General features: G+C 35.8%; 1 protein-coding gene across 9 annotated transcripts in view; it reads left to right on the top strand.

Annotated features, from left to right (window-relative positions):
• Positions 1-24625, top strand: part of DOCK9 (dedicator of cytokinesis 9) — a 113170-nt gene that overhangs the window by 4815 nt on the left and 83730 nt on the right. For 8 of the 9 annotated variants that reach the window (XM_054390385.1, XM_054390393.1, XM_054390360.1 and 5 more), the window contains exons 1-5: positions 6397-6644; positions 11885-12001; positions 17162-17251; positions 18903-18985; positions 20073-20142. In XM_054390385.1, the coding sequence (XP_054246360.1) occupies positions 6531-6644; positions 11885-12001; positions 17162-17251; positions 18903-18985; positions 20073-20142 (474 nt within the window). In that variant the 5' untranslated portion in view covers positions 6397-6530. Of the gene's footprint in view, positions 1-6396; positions 6645-11884; positions 12002-17161; positions 17252-18902; positions 18986-20072; positions 20143-24625 lie in introns of those variants that run through there. The other variant, XM_054390377.1, reaches the window with a different exon arrangement.

The following is a 24625-nucleotide window of genomic DNA, read 5'->3' as shown; positions in this document are numbered from 1 at the left end:
ATCATCTATAGATACAGGTATCCTATTTTGTCATGAAATTTAAAGGAACGAAAGTAAAGCTCGAAGGCAACTACTATCTCTTGCAATATTCTCATTTTTTAGAACTTTACAGTGGGAAGGCCAAGACAGCTTTTTGTTTCAGTTTAGAGGCAAACCAAGATGCTCTTTTACTTTAGCCCAAGCAGGGAGGTGAATTAAGAATCTCCTCAAGGAGCAAATGGCTCCTGGAAAGAAAGTCTCGTAAGACTAGTGTTACACAGTGGGAAGACCCCAATTTCTTGCTTGCTTGGAACAGAACTGCCTGTTTATGTGAGATATTCTGACCTGGAATTCTGACTCGCCTTTTTTTTTTTTCTTTTGTTTGGTCTCTGTGCTGTTTTATTAATTTCTGATAATTGTAAGCTCTTGTCCAGGTAGGAAAAAGAACATATTTAGTCCATTGCTGTTCTCACAGTCAATCTGCTTATCTATAAGGAGGTATGTAAGAGCAGCAGTTTAAATCTTTTAGCAGAAGTGTAGGTTTAATCTTGAAGTCTGCTAAGCTGACTAAATTCTACTGATTTTTTTTTTTTCCTTTTCTTCCTTTTTCTTTCTTTTCCCTGGGACCATAAGGGGGTCAGATTTCCCTGGAAACAGAAAGATATCAGCTAGGATGATATGAAATGAATCAGTCAATAGTGAGTCATGCAAGAGAACCTTAAGTTGATACTTCGTAGATAACAGTGTGCAGAAGCGTGATATGGACACGACTTAAGTTAATCTATATTTTGCTTAGCTCCACAGTGATTCTAAACTTACTTTAATTTTTATTTGCTGTAAAGTAAGAGTGACTAAAATAAGATGCTGTGTTTTCCGTAATAGGTAGTAATGTCTACCTGAAGAATATTAATGAGAAATGCCATGCTGGTCTTAAAAACTTTACCCAAATTTTTATTCCATGAAATAGTTCTTTTACAAAATGTTACAGACCCAATAGAGGCACTGACTGGGAGTATCCTTTAACTTAATGCTGCCACTAAAACAGGCAGATCAGTTTTTTATTCCACCTTCTTGAGTAGTAATACACATCTTTACTTGGGCGTTATCTTTTTTTCATCAATGCAACCTGCTTATAATACCTCTGTGGTATCTCAGCATCTTTATCCTGTTTGGGCTACTTGACTTGCTCCCTGGATATGATATTTTGAGAGTAATTTTAACTGTAATGCAAAATAAGAGATTTATATGATGAATTTGATATAATGAAATGCCCCTCCAAAGAGAGACTGTTATTCTACCTGTTCCAGAATGAGCTTAACTCTTGCTTTAACAAGGAAAGCCAGTGAAGTGGGAGTATTTTAGTTATAGTATTTGCAATATGAAGAGTTACATAATATGTAGCATACTTGTCTGTCTTATGCTTTGTTTCATTCCCCCCCCCCCCCTTTTTTTCTTTTCTCCTGTCTCTTTTTACTAGAGAATGTACTCTCTATTGGTGGGACTGCAAGTAGTTGCCATAGGAGGAATGACTCTTCCCGACTTTCTTCTGCCTTTTTCTATTTCATCTAAGCATAGGGAGTATGGCATGAAATTGCCAGATAAATTGCATGCTGTATTCCATCTGCTATCAGCTGGCTGAGCCTTTCTCTTGAACTTGTGAATATATTCTTCCAGGACGTTTACAAAACTTGCCAGCATTAAGATAGGTATATCACTGAATCATCCACTGACATGTGAAATGTTATGCCTTTAATACAGTTGCAAGGCAGGCCGCCAAGTGTGGAAGACAGAACCAGAATATCTCTTACTAATACAGATGAAAGCAAGAAGTATTGGCTTTTAGTGGTGCTTGTCGTTCTGCTAATGTGGGTCCATATTTTCATATGAGCTACAGCTTTAAAAACTAAACCTAAAACCGAACACTCTCCTCGCCCTCAAGAAAAGAAAAACATCAAAACACCTCCATCATTTTTGAAAACTATTTATTAAGAGATGCTGTGAGTTGCCACAGAATTTAAAGAGCCACAAAGGAGTAGAGAACAGTTGTAGGGTTTTAATAAATGATGTTGCCAAATCCTTCTGTTTTCACATATACAGGACATGTAAAACTACTTATTCTCTCCTTCCTCTAGCTGTTACCGGTTAAGCAACATTTCTTCCCCTACAACAGCTAATGATGTAACTGGTAGATTTAGTCAGTGTTGATCTTGGCCACTCAGCAGTGATCTTGATGCAGATTGCAAGTGGGACTTTGGAGCAAGCGCCATTAAACCAAACTGCTCAGGTTTTGGCTTGTTCCTACAGTGAAGGTGCGTAGTTATTTCTTCCATCAAAGTTCAGAGGAAATTCTCACATGCTGCTTGTTCCCTTGCAGGATGACAGGATGTTAGGGGTTGGAAGGGACCTCTAGAGATCTGTGAGTCCAACCCCACTGCCACACCAGATGGGTCTTGAAAGTCTCCAGGGAAGGAGATTCCACAGCCTCTCTCGGGAGCCTGTTCCAGTGCTCTGTGACCCTTACAGTAAAGAAGTTCTGCCCCTTGTCCTATCGCAGGGCACAAGTGAGAAGAGACTGTCCCTTCTGTCTTGACACCCAGCCCTCATATATTTATGTACATTTACTGGATCCCCTCTCAGTCTTTTCCTCTCTGGACTAAAAAGCCCCAGGTCTCTCAGCCTTTCCTCATAAGGCAGTGCTCCAGTCCCATAATCATCCTTGTAGCCCTCTGTTGGACTCTTTCAGGTTATCCCTGTCCCTCTTGAACTGGAGAGCCCAGAACTGGATGCAGTATTCCAGGTGGGGTCTCAGTAGAGCAGAGTAGAGGGGGAGGAGAACCTCCTTCGATCTGCTGGACACACTTCTTAGTGCCCCCCAGGATACCATTGGCATTCTTGGCCACAAGGGCACATTGCTGTCCCATGGAAAACAAGCTTTTGGGGTGAAAAGTGATTTGGAGGAATAAGATGATGTAAGTGGGGAACTTGTTTTTTGGGCAGCAGAATTGCTGAATGAATCACTCAGGTATGCTGGGAATCCTGAAAACTGGTTTGTTTGGGGGTTTTTTACATAGTTCTTTAAGGGTATATGATGCAAGAAGCAAGCCTATTATTTGGCTATTGGAAGTAACATTAGAAGTACTTTTAATAAAAGTAGCATGGGAAGTCCTTCAAGCCAGTGGTTTGAAAAGAGGTGAAACGCGTAGTGTCCATAATAATCTCAGTTATTTTGCAGGTAGGTCTCTGTCTCTCTCTCTCACACTGTTACACTAGTAATTTCCTGCAATTTTGGGAGCCATGTTAGAAATACAGACAAGTAGTGACATTCATCTTGTACATGTATTGTTTTCCTGTATTCTCTGTTGATCCTTATTCAGGTAAATGCCTTGTGCAACAAATTTAGTAATAGGGTTTTTTTGTTTGTTTGTTTTTAAATTTCAATTAAATGGCTGAAAACGACATTCCATGTAACAAGATGATACACTTTCAGCGTGTCTTAGCATCCTGGTTTTTCATTTTTCTCTTTTTGAACTGTAATGTGTTACTGGTAAAATTTAAAAATCTATCTCTTTATTAAAGTAACTTACCTCTTTTGACTGTCCTGTGCCTGGATGAGCATTATCTCATCAGTTGTTTCTTGAATTTTATTTCTTTCTCACCTAAGGTTTTTTTATTGTGAATTAAATTATTGAGGTAATCACCAAGACCTCAGCATAAAATATGTGTTGGAAATGCACAATCGATTTAACAGTTAAGGTCTATTTCATGCAGGATATAGCTCTGGAGGTACTGCTTCATGCTTTTCTTTTTAAATAAAAGAAACTCTTCTAATTGTGTGTTAGTGAAATGCAAGCTAGAAATCACATTTGCCATTCAGTAAGAAACAAGTAGCTTCTGTATCTTTAAACTGATGTTATAAAAATGTTGGTTTTTTGTCCTTCTTCATGTTTTAAGAAGAATAAGAAGAATCATGGGGCAGAAACTCACATCTACTCTGAATTAATGTAATCCAGATGCATACAAGAGATACCTGACCGGGATAAAATAATGTTGCAGTTTAAAAGTAGAGTCCTTTGTTAAATTAACCATACATATAATATTTAAAAATCTTTGTTAGTGTGAGTTTTTGCAAGTGCCTTGTGCATAATAAGGTTGTGTGTTCTGGTTGCAGTTAAGTATAATTGCAGCCCATCTCAACGAAACAAATTCCTGTTTGGCAGCTGCATCCTCAAGTAATGGTGTAATTTAGTCTAAGCTGTTCTGTACTTCCGTTTTCTGAAAACAAAAGAGGCTGTTGCAAAATAAAAGTAAAGCATAACTAAATGTTCTTGACCTATTGTCTACCTTGATGTACACAGGAAGATCTGTTTTTGTAAATTTGACTAAACTGCTGGTTCCCTTCTTAACTCTTAAAGAAGCTTTACCCAGTATTGTTTTCCAGAGTTCAGTGTCTATATATTAGAAAGACTGTTTATAAAGTAAATGCATTGAACTTGGTTTCCCTAGAGAAAAAGACAGAAGCATAGTAAATCATTATTGTCTTGACTAATAGCAAATTTTTTAATTTTTTTCAGTCCACTTATTACAAATATGCTTCCATTGTGGATTGGATGGTCAAATCAATTGGTCAGATTCAATTTCGTGATTGCAGTAAACTGAAATAACAGCATTTTAGGCAGTTGTGAGAGCAGAGAGAAGATGAAAAGAAAGGGCTATTAACATCTTATGTTGGGTTTGAAGGGTAAGAAACCTGTACCTGAAGTTGTACCTTCTTAAAAATACTAACAATAAAAGAGTATATGTGTGTTTCTCCACAACTTGATCTGCTTACTGCAGATTAAGGTGACTTTCTCTTCTATTAGAAAATAGACAAAACCCATGTCAAGTTAAATTTAGGATGTTGGTTTTATTGAAGTGAGGTAATTAACTGTCCAAAGAAGTGGAATGGAGTTGAGAAGTGAATGAAGGTGGTGGCTTAGTTTTCACAGCTGTCTGGTTTCTCTAGTGGATAGGGAATCTAAAATAGGGATGTGCTTCCCTGGGGAGTTGAATTTTCTCTAAGATGTATTTTTGCTTGGTAAATACACCCACTGAGGTTTGTGTACTTGAGGTCGCAACTCATTAGTGTTAAGAAGAAACAAAGGGAAGACCATAATAGTCTTCTGAAAACCTAGAGAAAAATGCTTACCACGGTTCATGGTTTTTTTTTTTTTTTTTCAGGAGGAATTTAGCATACAGTCATATGCTGAAACTACTGCATGAGGGAGCTAGGTTAGTCAAACCTTCAAAATTTCTAAAGATGGCCACTAGGTTCCTTCCAAAATTGCTTTGTGCTAAAGAATCGTACATAAATGATTTTCATAAAAATGGTTGCCTCTTATTTTGCCAGTGTTTGTATGCTGAGAAGTGTCTGTAAGCAGCAGTATAGTAGGAAAATAGATTGTGTTACAAACCAATAGTTGATGCATGACTTAGGTTTATGTTGTAGTTAAGGACAGGAACAGAACACTCTGTAACCTTGAGTCATGAGGCCAAGAGACACCTCCAAAAACTGTTCACAAGACAAAGGGAGACGTGCACTCTCAGTGCTGTGTACTGTCAGCAAAATGGAAGCCAAAGGCAGCAAATGATGGGTAGCCAGTGTTCATGGCTGGAGAGCTGAGGTTCTCTCAAGTGACTTTAGTCAAAATGTATGAATATTTTGGTGTTGTTTTCTCAGTGTTTTGCTTGGTTTTTTGGAAGATGAGTGATGGCCATTGGCAGTACTGGAGTTTTGAGAAGGGAGAAATGAGCTGAGAGACCTAATAAAGTAGTAAACCAGTAGCTTACCGTAAGGGTTAAGCATTAAAAGTTGAAGCTACAAAGAGGATTTAAAAATTATCTTTGAGTTACTACATTTGTAGTCTGTAAGATTTTTTTTTTTTTAATACTATGAAGACAATTTGATATTAAAGTAAATTTTTAATATGAATTTGGCACTACAATTAAAAAGAGCTTCTTCACCCTATGCTCTAAGAAGGTCATTGTTCCTGGAGAATGCACTTGGTTAGTGACTGGTTATTGATAGTACCTTAGATAAGTTATAGTAATGTTTAAAACAAAAAAAGAAAAAGGTGGCTCTTAGTGCTTTGTACTTCTAAAGACACCCAGTTGTCAGAAAGTGGTCAATTTTTACAAAAAAAATGTTTTAAAATAAAGAAGCCTTGATTTTGTAAGTGCTGGAAGAGGCTTGGACTGTTTTACATGGTCATTTTTGAAATGCACATTCTCTTTTGTGTTCAACTCAGCCCTAAGGCATTAAAGTAGAGCCACCTTTTTTTTTTTTTTTTTTTTTTTCCAGAAGAATACAACATGCTTGGGGGCTGGCCTTTCTCTGTAATGCATTCCCACCATGACAGATTTAGGAAACTGCAGCTGAGAGGTTAGACTAGTTTGTACTTTCTGCTCCTTGTCCCAGAGAAAAAGCTATTGTTTTCACTGGATCACTGGCATGTTGATTACTTTGATGCCAAAAAGCGTACATTTTTGCTGCTGTTTGTATTTTCAATCAAAGAATGCAGGCAAGAACAAGCAGAAATCCTAAGAAAGAGCTTGTTAAAGAGTCTCCTCAGCACCGCAAGGATGCAGGTCCTTGTGAAACTGAAGTGGAGAGTCCTGTGGTAGTGCTGGTAAGAATTGTTTAAACAAGCTGTCTTTCCTTTTTAATAATTCCATTTCTCTCTGCCAGTGGAAAAAGTGCTTAATCTGATGCTAATGAGAAGTTATAGTAGTCTGACTTGTGAAGAAGTTACGTTTGAGATTTAGGTTTTGATTCTTTGTGTGTAGTCTGCCTTTTAAATAATTTTTTGTTCTGTTCTAGTTTGCCAAATCTTTGGTTCTCTCTAAGTGTGACTTTGGAATCTGGGGTTCATACTAGCTGCTTTTTGGTGTCTGCTCTGTCTAGCATAGTTGCACAGTTATTTGAACCTAGCATGAGAACTACTTATGCTTTAAAATAGTCTAGCACCTCTGTTTAACTGACCAGCATATCTTTAATAAAAATTTATTTGAACTCTCCAAAGATTATTGGTATAATGGTTAAATTTTACTTAAATGTCTTGAGAACTGTCTAAATAATTCAGGTGCACTTCTCTTAAAAGATCTATTTTTCAATGGATTCAATGCACATTATTTAGGAATCTGAAGTAATCAAATAACCTTTTTTCCCCTCCTTTATTAATTTTTAAATATTGATATGCACTTAGTTCTGTTGGAATTTTAATAGCACAGCAAAAGGAACATAACCAATCTGTAATGAATCCACCAACTCTCTCCAGCTAGGACTTTTTCAAGTAACAGAGGAGTATTGTTTAACTAACAATATATGTATCAGTAGAAGTACTTGATATTTTTGCTGAAATTCCAATTTTACATAGTAGTATGTCATACTGAATTGCTGGATTTAAGTATGGTGATCTCCTCTTTATCTGTTTGGCTGTGGTTAAAGTTAGTGGGAGCTGTGATACTCAAATTACAGTACCTCCACCGTACTTCAGCTTCATGCTCAAGTATTTAAGAATTGAACTGAAATATTTTGTCTATCTGTATTTAGTAATACACATCTGTAACTTTATAGGAATTATTACTGATATAACCGAAAGTTTACATGTGTTAAACAAATTTTCTTTCCCTTTACAGTGTTTTTTCAAGTATCATTCTATTCAGAGCAGTTGTTAGTAAAACGTGGTTTTTTTGTATGGGTGTGTTCTGATTTCTGGTCCAGATTTTCATCAGTACAATGTGAGCTAATCTTGTGTGTGCTTTCCTGCTTTTGGAATGTTTAACTTTATTTAGAACTGTTTTTATTCCCCCATGAATACTCAGAGAGGATATTAGTGTTTCTGCAAATACTTAAGAGTACTGCAGTTGATCAGCAAGCATATGTACTTAGTTAAAAAAAAAAGCGTAAAACATGACTGTGTTTATTTTAAACCACTTGTGAAGTGCATCCTTAAAATTTTCCAGGTACTACTTAATTTAATGTTCATGGATTAATCCCTCCCTTTTTTTAAATTTTCAAATTAAGTGGATGCATTCAAAACTAAGGACAGTATTTGAAGGGAAGAACATTCAGGTTCCACATAGGTCACATAAAAAAATGTCCTGGCTGTCATTTTAGTTGCTATTTTGCTTTTAATCGGTAACATATGTAGACAAGCATATATATGGCATATAGTTATAGGTGGTATAATATTTATTTTTGCTTCTACTTTCTAATTTATTGAGGAAAACTGTATGATATGGTACAAGGACATTTTGCAACAAGTGTGCTGTTGTAGGCACAAAGCAAAAAGTAGGGTCCTATGCTTCATTTAACACCAACATTTGGGCCCATTTTTATTTCATTGGGTTGTGATATTGTGGTAGATTTTTACTGCCATGGTGAAAGTAGGTATTTTCTCACTTGTATAGGATACAGTAAGGTAATAACTAAGACTGATAACGTTGCTAGTCAGTGTAACAAAATGTCAACAGCAGAGCTTGTTTTCTTGAATTTCAGAATTATATCAGTAGCCCTCAGAAGCATTTGGAACAGGAGGCTTGTGGTTTGTTCTTTTATTATTTCTCATCAACTATTGCCTAAAACATTCTTTTCACATGTTGATGTCTTCCTTTTCTACAGGGAGTTATGATGTAATTTACCTAACAAGTTGAGGGTTTTTTCAGTATTCTTTGTCAAGATGAGACAGAATCAGCTGTCAGAACTTCAAGGAAGCAACAAGATGTTTGTGATACTCATTTAACTGTTTTAAATATAGTTCATGGAGAGTCCGCTAAGGTGTATTTATAACTGTAAACATCCCATGTGATATTGAAACACTGCTATTTGATGATGTGCCTGAACTAACTTTTCATGGATAAGTAGGTAGGTTCGCAAAAGGAGCCATCTGCTGTTTTCAATTACAGTGTTAGTTTGTGTGCTCTCTTGTTTTCCTGTTATTTGAATTAGATTGTGTCATAACTTTTTTTGAAGTTAACAAGCAAGAAGAACCCATGCCTTAAAATCTTAATTGGGATGAACTGCTGTCGTGCTAGCTGTTGTAGAGGTTGCAAAATCAGCACACGTGCTATCCAGTTGCATTTTGAAAGTCAGAAGTAATAAGTGCTTTTCAAATCAGTTAATGTTTCTGGGAAGTTGGAACTTCTGAAGGCCATCTTTCTGCTTGGTAACTCACGAGTAGTATAAAATGTGAGATGTCAGAGCTCCTCTGTCCAACACAGATTTGCCCAAGTCTGATTGTAGGGTTAGAAGTCTCTGTGCTGGTAAGAGAACTTCACAGTACACAGCATGTCTACTTTGCATCCAAAAGAAATTACAGAGTAAGCTAGAAATAAAACAAATAGAATTGCATCCATATTAACAAGCCACGGTAAATCCTGGTAGTACAGAAGGTCTTCTGAAAATTTTTGACCTCTGAAAGTGTTCTTGTGTTTAACTGGACCATGACTGTCAACAAAATACTGATAAATAAAGCATAACGATTTGTCATTTAGACTGAATTTTGGAAATCCCTCTTCTGTTGTGGCCCCCTGGAGACTTGGGTGAAGAGAAGAGTTTTCAGGCTTTGAAGTTAAGTTTAAAAATAAGAAAAAATAAAGAGGAGGGAAATTATTGTTTGTGAAAGAAACACTGTGCAGAAAAGCGTGTATAACTGTCTACTTTTTGCATGACTTGTTCTGTGCTTGTAGCACCAGTAAACTCTTCAGATCTGTTTATGTAAGCATGAGAACAGGTGATTTAATGCATTTCATTCTTTCAAGTCCTAATGACTTAGAAGCTTTGAATTTATTAGTGTATTGTTGCTGTATATGCACATTGTGATAGTTTTTTACCAGTCTGTAGCAGCTTATTCCCTCCCACTGCTCTAAAGTTTACATTGCAGTGTTACTCATTATTCCCTTCCTTAGGTATGGTTAATGCAATATTTAAAATACTCTGGGATACATATGAGCTTTTAAGATGATTGAAAAATAACCCAGCTTGGGCCATTAGTATTTTGAGTGTGTGCTGTGGACATAGGACAATAAGATACAGATCTGATACTGATGTTTAGTATTAAAGAGTCTTCAAATTAGTCCAAAGTGGCTTACCTCAGGCCAATGTTGAGCAATAAATAAGACCATATATTCATCAATTTATATTCTGTGTTGCCTAGTAGTTCTTGTACCTCTGTTCTGCTCTTTATGGGGACTTGTTAATTTGCAGATGTATGTGCTAAATACAATTTTGCAAGGCAAATGATGTTTTGAAACACAAAGCTAACAATACTCAGTGTGCTTAACCTGCCCATCCTTTGTTCCATGAGAAGATAACATTTGTCTCAAACTTAGAGTAAAAAAGTACTCTTATTTTCTTTTCTGTAATAATATATAATGTAGGCAATGATTGAGCTAACAAAATTCTTTTTATCTGATGGCTCTTGATATTGCTTATCAAAACCTTTAAATGGCTATATAAATGATATTCTAGCAGATAACAATGTGGGTATTATGACTGCTGTTATGAAATGCTTCTCATTTTCATACCTGACAAAAAAAACCCAGAGCAGTATGGCAGATACTTCCCTGTTTTGTCTTTCTACGAGTACAACACTGGCTGGGGAGTGTTGGATCTTATGGAGACCTATACTCTTAGCATTTTCTTACATTACAGAAATTAAAATGTTGGTTTCTTTTACAAATCAATAGGAACAGTTAAGTCTTGTTTGAAAGACTGACTTTCAGTGCATTGTAAACTTTATTTTGCAGTTTTTTACTGAGCTGAGTTTTATCTGTGTTAGCTGGTCCATAAATCACATTTAACAATACTATACCTATCCAGCGTCTTGTTTTTTCTATTGCATGGAATAATAGACTAGAAAAATCTTCTTTTTCTGAAGAGCTTGAGAGAGTCTGCTTCCTTTTGGTGTTGTAGTTTTGGCTAGATGCCAGTGTCAGTGTGCTGTTTATTGTTTCTTTTTTCATAACTGCTTCAAACTGATAAAACATCCTCTTCCGTTTGAATCTGACAAATGACTAAGAAAGAAATGAGTAACATTTTGGAGAAACCTGAGGAAGCAAACTCTTCATTAATTTTTACAGAAATTATATTTCTGCAAATCGGGTGCTCTACTCATTGGATAGGAGGATGGTATGGCTTTCTGGTACCACCAACTACTTCTGTGTCTCATTAACTTAGAGATTCAGGACCTCAGCTCCTAAGAGCTTTAGATTTTTAAAAAACTTCTAATGAGGGAGGTTTCTTTTTTAATATTGCATTCAGAGCATGTAAGCAAAGCTTATTTTATCTTAAGATTATTTTTTATCAATTTTATGCTTGTGGTGGTGGGCCTGTGTTTTGGCTATAGGGTAGACATGCATTTACAACGAACTGGATGCTTTCTGAAGCTGCAGTATGTGAATCTTTGGTTTTTGAATTAGATGTGCTAGAGAAGTGATTTATGTTTGTTTGTGGTTTGGTGGTTGGTTGTTGTTTTGGGGGTGTTGGGTTTTTGTGGTTGTTGTTTGTTTTGTTTATTTGCTTTGTGTGTGTACCCATAAGGGTTACCGTTAGGGAATTAATAGCTCTTCAGCACCAGGGGCAAAAGGATGAATGAAAATGCTGCTCATGTAGAGCACCACATAAAAATCCATTGTCCTTTTCAGGTGACAGCTTTCCTTTGCTACTGGTTAGTGGAATTGGTGCTGTGATCTCTAGTGGTGGTGGTGCTTGCTAGTTCGAACAAGGTGTCCTGATCTGTGAACTTTCTGACTGTATTGAACATGTCTATATCTTTTTCTTGTAAGAGCAACTTCTTTGAGTGAGTCAACAGTTGTAATTTTCCCTCAGTATACCTGAATTATTTTTCCTTTTTTTTTTTTCCACTAGGCAAAACCAAAGCTCATAGAGCCAATAGACTATGAAAATGTCATTGTTCAGAGAAAAACGCAGATTTTAAATGATCCTCTACGTGAGATGCTACTGTTCCCTTATGATGACTTCCAGGTAATTTAATCCTCCTCACCTTTTTTTGTAAACCAGATTTTTTTAACAGTAATAGTCATGGGATGATAACTTTAATTTCCTTGTTTTTAAACTCTCTTTAAGCTACCAAAAAATCCTTCCTGTGAGTTCCTTTACACTGCTCAATTTATTCTGTCAGGTCACAAAAGAAGAAATAACACAATTTATTAAGTTGTTTCAGATTAAGGCCTACTTCTGCAACTCATCAATTTTACTGCCTTTTGAAGTAGATGATCAGTCATTTTTAATTATTTTCCTCCCTTTCTGACATAGGAAATCATGTGATGTTTATTCAAAAAAGGCATCTGCTTTTTTATCATGCTTTAATTCTTAAGTTGATGACCCTTTCAGTGAAGAGTCTGAACCTGTTCAAATGAAAGGACATGAGTTACCAGCCAAAATTGAATTTTGGCAAAATATCACCCTGTACAACCAGACTCTGACTTGATTAAGCAAGGCTTAACCAAGTTTTGTGGTCATCTTGATCTGTTTCTATAAAATAAATGTGTGTGTTTAAATAAATGGTTTAAGTGCACTTCTTTGGATGTGGTTGTTGATTCACTTAGCGTAACCACCAAGCAGAGGCTGGAGTTCTCTCACACCTGCTGTACCTGCAGTCAAAATGTCTACCTATATTTGAGAAGTGTGTAGACATCTGAACTGTGTAGGGACTGTATCAGGACTTTATTCAGCCAAGTAATTGAAGCTAAGTTTATGTTCATGCAGAAGATTGATGATAAATTGGTATATTTCTACAAAAGGGCATATGAAGTCCCATAAACTGCTCATACTGAGTTTTTAATGAATTCTTTCTGGTCAGTTATTTACATGAGTACACCTGGCCTCTGTTTTTAATATAATCTGTGTGCTTCATTTTCTCTTGATTCTTACATGTAGACTTTCCACTCTGAGTTGAAAAACTGTTTTTAGCAAGGCACAGGTGTTTAGAGAGTAGTTTGGGCTTTACATGTTCTCAGTCACACATGAAAGTTTGAAGGACTGCAGGTGAGACTTCTTAGGAAAGGAAATTATATTGCTTGTGAACATAATCTGATGATCATGGTGATGCTGTGTGGGATCACTCACAATGATTTGGGACTGCAGAGCATGAGTAGACTATACCACTCAGGTCCCCTTCTATTGTGAGGAATTGAGGATATTTCTGCTAAGCATACTCTTTATCTAATTGACTAGTTCACTTAATGGGGGTCATTATACACTGAATTATCACTGGAGAAGAAACAGCCCTCTCAAGAATATCCTCAGGCATATTTTGTTTGAGCAATCTGTGGGACGTCTGAAACATTTAACTGCTGTTTCAAGTGGCCTCTTCTGCTATTTCTAACTTCAAGCCTATGTGACCAAAGCTAGTCTGTAGCACTCAGTCTGATCCTTTAAAGAGAATGGATGAATTTTGTTCATAAAGTGTAATGCTGTTTGTCATGTTCCATTTGGGTTCTGTGGTCAGATTTTCATTGAGGGGGCAGCCATTAAAGCGTGTATTACGTCAGAGGTTTTCTATCAAGTAGCTACATCTTTGGAGTATAGTCGGATTTCCTATTTTTTTTTATACCTCAGCAGTGTAATATCTGAATACATTTTCTGAATTTCCCCTACACAGTCTTTAGCAGAGTTCCATTTTATATTTGGTTGATAGTACAAGCCAGTCTTATAAAACTTAATTATTATGCTATCAAACTTTGTTTCTTTCTAAGATTCACTGGCACAAACTTACTCCAAATATTTTTATTGTCCACATGACTTTCCAGTACCTCGCTGAGCTGTCTAGTTTGTCTTCAACAACACAATGCATTTAAATCTGTCAGTCAATATTAAGAAAATATTGCCAGGTTAGAGAACAGAAATCCTTTATGTGCTTAGGTTGTTTTTTTTTTTTTTTTTTTTTTTTTTTGTTTTTTGTTTTTTTTTTGTTTTGTTTTGTTTCAAGTTTAAACTTATAACCCTGTGCAGTTTTCCATAATCATATTTACAGTTTTGAAAACATTGATAGGTTGCCATTATAGTTTAAATAATGGCATATTTTCTCTATTTGCCATTCTGCTTCACATGCTTTTTAAAATTCCTTTGTTGTAGTTTACTGTGGTCACACAATGTGTGGGGAGCTCATGGTAAGCCTCAGCTCAAATTTTGATACTTCCCTCATTCCCTACAATATGAATTTGAAATAGTGAACAAGTGTTTTGAATCACCTGTATCCACATTCAGAACAGTTTATAGGTGGAAACTCCTAACATTGTATAAAAACCTGTTCAAGTAATTTCCTTTGAGTACATTTGTGTTTTTTTACAAAGTTTTTCCTTGCATTTAGGTTGAACTGATTGCAATCTAAAAACCACTTGTCTGAAAAGGAAGCCAAGCCCTGCTCATTTATACAGACATTAAGGCTATCTTGTTCCCAGCATGACTCTAAAACTAGCACGTAAAATGGCACTGAAAATGCTTACTTTTCAGCACTAGATATCACTCCTACAGTTTTCCATATAATACAGAAGCACCTAGGTAGTTTCAAAAAGGCAAACTGATGCCACTATTGAATACATGTTAACTTTGAAATTATTTTGGGAGAAATTGAAGACAAATGTTTGTGCAATTAGAAAACTGAAATGTAATGTTATAGGTGTATTCTTCATACAGTTATTAATGATACTTGCAGGAATTTACATTTTTGTAACAAATGTTTTAATGTCTTGTTCCGTAGTCATGGTCTGTGCCACCTTCAGTTTGTAACTCTTAACTGCCTCAGAGAACCTAGATATTAAAAGAGACCTGATATGAATTTAGTCTATATCAGAAAAGAATGCTTTGTACAGCAACTGGCTTCTTTGAACCACATCTAGCTTGCCTTTCTTTTTATTTATTTATTTTTTTTTCCTGTCTGTCTTTCTGCCGCTTTCTATCTGTCTTGTAATGGAAGTTATTCGCCTAGTGAGGGAAGGGAGGAAGCAAAACAAACAACTACAAAACCCCCCAAACTAAATTACTAAGCCTCCTTTTTCTGTTCAGCTGTGACTGTTCCCCAAACATGCTGTAAGAAGTAGCTCTAAGTTCAAACCGCTACCAAAGCAATATTTGAACAAGGTGGAATCAGAAAATGCTCTGCTCTGGGAAAATCCATAAAAATGGAGGGATTCTTCTTCAGCCAACTGATCTAGTTACATAAACTTTTCCAGATTTCCACTTAACTGCATTTGCCATCATTCTAAACTTGGTGAGCTGAGGTTATGAGTCTATTTTCTCTCCTGTTTGGTATCAGCTCATTTAGTTTTCAGGAAAAGCATTAGTTTTGTCATGCTTCATGATCTTCAAATCCAAGTAAGGCTAGTAATTTTTTTTCCCTTTCTTTTGAGTTTCTACATTTTTCCTAACGCTATCATATCCAAGTAACAGAAAGCTTTGCTGTTTTGTTGTTCTCAGAAGAGCTCTTAGTCAGTAGCTTTCTCCCACATATCGGGCCATTTTCCAATTTATCATTTCAAGATTGTTTCAGTTGCTTTTTACAAGCTCAGGTTCAGTGTTTTCTGTACTTAATTCATTAATCAGGTTATTCCCTAGCTTGTTATCAGCAAATTTATAGGGACATTTGTGTTGTGTTTAGAGATCCTTTTAGCTGTTAACATCACTGATTTTGCTTTCATTCTTAGTAATTGAGTTGTGTAAGCTTTCAATACCTTTGTTCTTTGTAGTCTATTAACTTGTAGCTGCTTTTTTGTCTTTTTTAAAAAATTCTATTCCCCATACAATGCATTTAATTAAGATGATAGAACCACTTTCCTGCCATCCATTGCAACGACTATTAATGTTCTTGCTACTTTCAGTTATAATGCTGTCAGTTGTTCAAGGCTATGCATCTTCTAAATTTTTGCTAAGTAGTATCTTTCCAAAACTTGAATGACTATATCCATTTAATACTCTTCTATCCCATTTTTTGCCTCTTGATGGCTTTCTGTAACGATTGCAAAGCACCTGAATGTCAATAGTTTGCTCAATGGTGAAATGGCTTCAAACTAAATAACACTAATTTAAAACAGACCACCTTTGTGGATCACTTTAAAATCATATGCCAAATGACTGCCCAAATGAGTGGTGTTTACATTAACTGCATAGTAGGGTTAAAAGAAACCCTAACTATAAAACTTCTGTCGATCTTTGTTTCAAAATACCTAGCTTCTGAATACTACCCTCATTCATACAGGAAGTACTTACCCCAATACAGGATAAGTTTACTTGTCGCAAATGCAATATGGGTACATGACTATTCAAATTAAATATGCCACTATAAAGTTATCCCACTCTTATTTTGAGGGCATTTTGGTGCTTAGCTTAGACACTGTTTCACCTTTGTTTACTCTTGATTTTGAGCCATGTGAATTTAGCACACTCTTACTTACAGCTCATGGCTTTTAGTTGATGTGAGTTAAGTACCTCTAAAAATAGATATTATTCCAGCTTCAGAGAGATACAAATAACCTCAGGTCATTCAAAGCATTTGAAAATCCATGCAGGTTGAAATCAGGAATATGTTTCCAGAATTTAGAAAACTTAGATAGTGTTAGCATATGAGTGAGTATCCTCTTGCATATTTATTGGGTTCTGTGTTTTGTTTTGGTTTTTTTGTTTGTTTTGTTTGTTGTTTTTTTTTAAAGCATCAAAAGATTTATTTGTCCCTCCAGTGCAAGTCTCATTTTTTTGCCAGCTGAGGTCTGCAGTTGAACTATTACTCTTATTTTGTTGCAGGCTTGTTACTTTCCTTGAGTAATTGTTTTTATGTGTAGTAATAATGCTACCTTAATGTCAGTCTTCAAAATATTTGAGTTACATTGTCACAGTGAAATTATTTACAGTAATATTTTCTTGCCCATATTAACAAAATAGAAGAAAACAGTTTTCTGTGGCATTTATTTCCTAGTGGTTCCAACCTTGCCCTTGCTTTGAAAGAAGCAACACGTTGCTCATCTTTGAATGAAAGTAAATTCTCATTAATTGGCTGTTTGAAACAGTGTATTCACAGGATGTTTTCTGCTGAACATCTGTCTTAATTATAATGATTTATTTGATTATTACTAAAACGTGTCATCTTCCCTTTAAGTGCAAATCTTAGTAATTGTTTCTGTTGTTTATCAGACAGCATTATTCAAGCGACAGAGTCGATACATTCGTTCAACAGTTCCTGAAAATGCTGAGAAGGAAGCTCAAAGCTTGTTTGTAACTGAGGTAATACTGGACTTCCATGTGGCTGTGCATAATAGCGATATGAGACCTGAATTGTTTTTCTCCTTATTCATTTATTATTTAAAAAACAGGAGAAAAAGCCCTGAAAAAAAATTAAGTATTTATTGCCATTTAGTTGTCAATGATTTCAAGGGAAAATTTCCCAGAAGCCCTAGTATTTCTTCCATTGGTGGCTAGAAAAGAAGGATTACAGGATAGCTTTGAATTATGTGGTTGGTTAATTGTCTTCTGCGAATAGTTCTCTCTCACCTTCTTCATGCTTTTGTTTTTCCCAGGTGAATATGCATGATTTATCTACGTGAGATCAGGAGTAATATTAAATTTGGAAAAAGAATTATTGTGACTTGTTTTCCCTGATCGAGTGTTTAACATCAGTGCTTTGTTCACATTGATCTTGTATACTTAGCTAGAACAGAGGTATTCCTATCTGTAATGCTGGTAGAGGCTGAAATGCATTATTGACTGCTCAGTTTGTATGCTATGTGTAGAATTAGTATCCTCAAACATAAAATTTCTTATAATTGCTTGCTTATGTTGGCATTCCTTTAGTTCTGATGGTGACGTTGCATTTTTTTAGTGTCTTGTTGAAGCCTTAGGAATAAAAGTTGTGGGGGGGGTTTTGCCTTTTTTTTTTTTTTTTTGTTTTCTCTATTATCCACTGGCTTTCTGCTGATATACTTTAAGCTGGTATTTTAACATCTGAAAAAAGTAGATGTTTGTTTGAATTCCAAGAAAACAGAAGGAATTCCAAATACCTCAAACCTTGAAGTGATTTATCCACAGTGACACATACCCTTAAGAACTAACCTAAACAGTTCTAAGAGAAATTTGAAGAAGATAGACAAGGAGGGAGGAACATTATAGGTAATTCATGAAGCTTAATGAGTTTCTACAGAAACAATTTCTTGGCAAGTATTAACTTTATCTTTTGAGACATAACGAAAATACCTTCGAGTTATTAGATACTGTGTATGTGTAGGCTTTTTTGTGTAACATATAAAATTTTGTAGCCTATGGTTTCTGGAAAAAGATTTTGTCAGTTTTATGTTACTTTGATCAAAGCCAAGATAAATCAGTACTTTTATCATGTAGCGGTATGGGTGGAGTGAAATGGGATTTCCTGTGATCTAGCCAGAGCTTAATGACACAATTGCTTTTCAACAGCTGTAAGCATGTAGTTTAAATATTAATTTAATTGCGCTAGAAGTACAAATTTAAGGAAAAGATGATTTTACTTCCCCCATCTGTATGTGCAAAATTCTATTTTAATAATGCATCTGTATTTTAATTCTGAGTTTTGTAAAAGCTCAGTCATGTTTTCAGCTGCAGTGAAATGCTGCTTTAACTTCTCAGGCAACTGAATTTTGTTAATCAAGCTGATGAGCGTATTCATCTTTTTTTGGTTTAATGCGATACACATCTTGCAGATGATAACATCTAATCACTTGCTGCAAAAAAATGTATTACACTAGACTATTGGAAAAAGAGGTAACTGTACAGAATTATCAGAGATTGATATGTAACCATAGTAGTTCATAAACAGCCATGATTTAAGAGGGTTTTGTGTATATATCTAGGGAATGCTGTTACTCATCTTCCAATTAATGTTTATACTTGGTTTTCGTTAAAACAGTGCATCAAAACCTACAATTCAGACTGGCATGTTGTTAACTATAGATACGAAGAATACTCAGGGGAGTTTCGACAGCTTCCAAAGTAAGCATGTTGTAATGAAGATTTTGAATTTGTGAAGGAACTCGAATTGTATTTAATATAAATGTATTTGTTACAGAAGTGTATTAAGGTGTGTAATATGTAACTAGAAATATGCTATATCAATGTTTATTAGTCAGTAGAGAGGATAAGGATTTCTTTAATGGCTTTTATATTGGTGAACTGAAAGGTAAAAAATCTTGTTAAACCATTTTCTGGAAAGATACTGTGGCAACATTGCCTTATTAATGGAGAGGTCAAACCAAGAAATTGTATAATTGACAATGTGGATATAAGCAATGTAACTAAAACAGGCTGATGTTTAGATGAAACTAAAATGGTGATATCCTGTTTTTGTAGCTTCAAAGGCAGCTTTTGGAGCTCTCTTTAGTAGCTTAGGGAATAGAACATAACCAAGATGTTTAGAACAAATGTTTGAACTACTGCAGATTTTCACAGGATGATTCAAAGCAAAAGCCTGGCTGACATCTATTACAGACTTTCTAAACTGTCTGAGATATATTTTCTGACTTTTTCAAAATGTTGTAAGGAGAGTATAGAGATGAGATCCTTAACTTAAAATATCTGAGTGTGTCTGAATACTATGAGTCTCACAACTCTGGAAGATCTGTATCTTCCCTACTCTGCTTCATCTATCAGTTAAGAAACAGCTTTGTTTCCCTGTGAAAAGTTCTGATGTACTCACAGGTTTTGTGAAATTCAAGAGCTGGTTTTCACTTGCCCTCAACAGAAACCACACTGATCAATAGGAATTTAAATAAACCCATTGCCCTAACAGGAACCAATGGTGTGAATTCTTGCTCCTAAAGTATTAGGAGTGCAGTGAATGAGAAGGCATTTGATTCTGTCCATTCATATGTAAGGACAGTGACAAGCAGTACAGAAGAAAGACTTTGGCCAGATGTTAGGAAACTTGCTAGCTAAGAATTACATTTAATGAAAAATACCTGCTTTTACTCAGTTACTGTTTTTTTTCCTTGTCAGTTAGGAAAATAACGTCTTTTTGCAGCTCTAAAACATGTATCTAATCACAGCATTTCTAGTATTTAAGAAACTTTTTCTTCTGTAGTAAAGGGACAAAATCAGAGAAGCTTCCAGTTCATTTGTATGAGGTGGATGAAGAAGCAGATAAAGATGAGGTGAGATAACAATAATTTCTTACTTCCTATTGTTTTCAGTAAAGAATGTTGTGTAAAAAGGTCACAAGTTGGGTTAAATGTTGATGTAATAAAGGAAAACAGCTATCATGAACAACCTGACTGGCAAAAAATGTGTTTCTTTTACTTGTCTCCTTTTAAATAGTCTTGTACTCCTGAGATCTGTTCTTTGAGTATGACAGGTTTTGGCAGATAGTGAAATTGAAGTTTTAATACTTGGTGATTTATAATCTTTCTTCTGTCTTGTCACACCATTTCTATATAATTGGGCATATAGAGAGAAATATTTCATGCAGTTTAATCACACAGTTGATTAAAATCATAGATGAATCTGTTCCAATATGACAATACGCAAACTTAAGTATGCATGACAGTAGAGTTAATACTATTTTGTCACAAAATTGAGTATAGGATAAGGCCTGGAGATCTGTCATGGAAGCAAAAGCTAAATAAATTGACTAAAACTCTGTGATACTGTATTTTTTTGGAGCACAAGCCCTATGAGGAGAGGCTGAGGGAGCTGGGGTTGTTTAGCCTGGAGAAGAGGAGGCTCAGGAGAGACCTTATTGCCATCTACAACTACCTGAAGGGAGGCAGTAGCCAGGTGGGGGCTGGTTTCTTCTCCCAGGCAACCAGTGACAGAACGACAGGACACAGTCTCAAGCTGCGCCAGGGGAGGTTTAGGCTGGATGTTAGGAAGAAATTCTTCACAGAAAGAGTGATTGCCCATTGGAATGGGCTGCCCAAGGAGGTGGTTGAGTCACTGTCCCTGGAAGTGTTTAAAATAAGACTGGATGCTGTAGGTTGAGACTTAGCGCTGTAGGTTGAGACTTAGCGCTGTAGGTTGAGACTTAGCGCTGTAGGTTGAGACTTAGCGCTGTAGGTTGAGACTTAGCGCTGTAGTTTAGTTGATTAGATGGTGTTGGGTGTTAGGTTGGACTTGATGATCTTGAAGGTCTTTTCCAACCTGGTTGATTCTGTGATTTTGTTGTTGGCTTAGTGAAATTAGATACCGCAGAGTCACAGAATGTTAGAGCTTGAAAGGGTCCGCTACAGATCATCTAGTCGAACCTGCCAAAGCAGGATTACCTAGCGCTGGCCACAGAGGAAGGAATCCAGGTGGATTTTGAAAGTCTAGGGAAGGAGACTTCTACAACTTCTCTGGGCAGCCTGTTCCAGTGCTCCGTCACCCTTGTAATAAAAAAAGTTTCTCCTCATGTTGAGGTGGAACCTCCTGTGTTTGTGGTGGGTTTGAAATTCCCCCCAACTACCACAGTAGTTTATACCTGTTGTTCCTTGTCCTATTACTGGACACCAGCAAAAAGAGACTGTCACCTTCACCTTGACACCTGCCCCTCCGATACTTATCAGATATCTATAACCTCAAGCAATTTTCAAGCATGTTTCAAATATTGAAGACTTTTTTTCAGTATCTGCTTCTGTTACTTGTGTGATTTATTTAATTTTTACCACACCCTGTTTCAAAACAGTGTTTTAAGTGCCAGTGTTTTCTTTTCTTACAAGTACTTGAACTCTTGCATCACAGAAAAGAATTATAATAAAATGAATTTTTGTGCGTTTTACCCTAGGACAGTTACTTTGCTTCTAAATTTCTTGTATTTAGAACTGATGCTTATGAAGTAAAAGTAGTTTACCTACAGGTTTTTCTGGATTAAATGTGAAAAAAATAGTCCAGAGGGTTCATCTGAATAGGTGGGTTCCTGAGTGGTAGGTTGCTGTAACAGTGCTGCTGTTAATCTGTACTGTGATATTGGGACAAATATGCCTATATAGCTAAATCTTCTGGGGGGTTTTTTGTTTGTTTGGGGTTTTTTTGTAGCAATAACTGTTTTCTATGCTACTGAATTTGAAAGACTTGGCATTATATGCTGTAGCAGTACTTCTAACAACACAATTGATTAAGCATGAAAAAAATTAAGTGGAGGTATAATTGACTGTGATTGTTACTAGGAAAAATAATGATGTCTGGAATTAGTTAATGAAAAACTACCACTCCGCTGTTATCAAGTGGTATGTTTTTTACTAGAAAGTCCGAGTAGGGAAGACTGCTTATTTCCTTCTGCCTAGCTTCCTGTTAGAGCAGGGAGGAACATCATTCTCTTTTTCAGAGGTAGTCATTGGAGAAGAAATCTGTTTCTCTTTGACAAACTTCAAATATAAGAAAAAAGCATGCTAGGAAGAAAAGAGAGCTTAATGAGAATAGGGTGGGGAGACAACAAATTCTTTCCTCAATGGAGGAGTTAATGCAAGAGATTTTTCTTTCAAACATCAACAGATTTGTATGCCAAAAAGCATATATACAAATCTTAGTTTCAAAGTTTTTTGGCTTTTTTTGCCTCAGTTTTGTTTTGTTTTTTGTTGTTTGGGGTATTTTGTTTTGTTTTGTTTTCTTGTTTGATTTGGTGTTGTGGGGTTTTTTAAAGTTGGTTTATTAAGAGAATGATAGAAAACAAAAAGCTACAAGTGATTAAAAACTGGGGGAGAACCAAGTAAAGATTAGTTTAATCTTGCATTGTTAAAGAGGAAAGAATTACCTTTCCAAAAGTAATTTGGGCTATCAGGCCATCAGGTTGATGTTTGTAAATGGAATTTTTTAATCAGATGGGGGAATGGGATCAAGATAAAGAATTGTTGTTGAAACAGTTGCTGTTGAAGTAAATTTGGAAGCCAAATTTTTGGGAAAGATCATTTAAAAAAAAGTGAAGCACAGTGTGTAGCAGTAATAATAAAAGTGAGAATTTGGAAACAGGAAGTATGTTTTCAGTGTAGAAGTTGTGTTAATGACTGAGTTCTGAGTTCCTTTGTATTAACAGGCTGGAAAGATTCAGTAGCTTTTTGGGTGTGAGCAGGAATTCTGCCTGACAGAAAGAAAAGATGTAACTAGAGAGGCCAAATAACAGTTTCATTGTTAGAAAACATCATGCAGTTGAACACAGTTGGGAAACAGTGCACCTCGGAGATTTTTGAATTGGAAAAAGGGTCTTAATCTTAAATTCTGTTAACACAAGAAATCAGATTTCTTGTTATATCAGGTCATTCTATGTACAGTTTCTGAAATTACAGAAAAGCATTGTTTGTTTCATGCCAAGTTTTGATAATTCATCATCTACTCACTATCTTACACTTGTAAAGTGGTTTTAAACCATCCTTTCCTTGGCAATAACTCCCAGCAGTGGAGGGTGGTGAATCACAGTTGGGAAGCCAGTGTTTTAAGCTTTGCTCTTGGTCTTGGTTGCTGCAACAAGAAAAATGGTTATTTAGGTGACAGAATAAGGATGGGGGCTAAATTTGATTTAATTTGAAAACATGAAACAAGTAAATTGTATTGCTTTGACAGTGAGCCTCATTGGGGCATATGAATATTTGCTTAGTATTTCTGGTCTGTGGTTCTGGAGCATTTTATCAGCTGCTCTGATAGTTGGTGATCATGCCATCCATACTGGGCCTAATTTCCATAGTACCAGGCTGAGCAGGATTTCTGAAGGAACAGATTGATTCATATTTTGCCTTCTGTTTGCAATGTTTTAAGTTCAGTATGCAGATGCATATATATATATATATGCAAGCTAAACAGAGTAAGCCATAAATAAATTAAATGGTAACATTTTACAGAATGTTTCTTCAGTTCCAGAAACTAATTAATATTACTAGAGATTCTGTTTTTAATGTTCAGTTGTTGAACTAATGACTCTGTTCCCCATATGTAATCACTTTTTGTTGTATATTCTCTTAATAGTTTTGAAAAGGAATTAGAAAACTAGTTGAGGCATTCAAAGAAGTTTTGTGGTTTTGTTTTCAACTGGATACTCAGTTAATTTTTGTATTTGGATAATGAATGATAGGGAATGTTTCTTCTTTAGGTGGTTGAAAATCTTCCTAATCATCTAATTCGTAAATATTTTTGTTGCATCAGAATGGGTTATGTCAACTGGAAACCATGGTGAAGTCAGCATAGTACTGCTCTAAAAGATTACTTTAACCTAGCTATTTAATTTTTATTGTGTGGCAATTATAAATCTGTAGTTTCGATCAGTTTTGATAATGGAGTACTGCTTTTGACACTTGTTACCATCCTGTGGGTTTTGGTGTAGTTACTAAGTTCCATTGACTGGCAGATGAAAGTGGAATACAGGCAGTGGGTGTAATGTGTGATGTGTGCATTGGATCTGCTGTTTATGAACTTGCCATTACTGCCAAGTTTGGCCTTGTTCTCTTCAGGGAGCTTTGATTCAGATCTGTAAAAGGGCAGATTCAAGTCAAGAATTTAAGACATAGTTTTCTGTAAATTCTGTAAATGTGTAATATGTTTGAAATAATATGGATAAAGCGAAATGGTTTGACAAATCTTGATTGAAGTTCTGGGTAAGTATGAGTTTACATATTCTTTTTGGTAATAGAAATTGGTAAAAAATTCTTGCACTGGAAGATTAGAATATATGAACGA

Source organism: Indicator indicator, chromosome 1, assembly GCF_027791375.1.
Source record: "Indicator indicator isolate 239-I01 chromosome 1, UM_Iind_1.1, whole genome shotgun sequence".
Lineage (NCBI taxonomy): Eukaryota > Metazoa > Chordata > Aves > Piciformes > Indicatoridae > Indicator > Indicator indicator.
The sequence above is the reverse complement of the archived record's forward strand: the minus strand, read 5'-3'. Positions and strand labels throughout refer to the sequence as shown.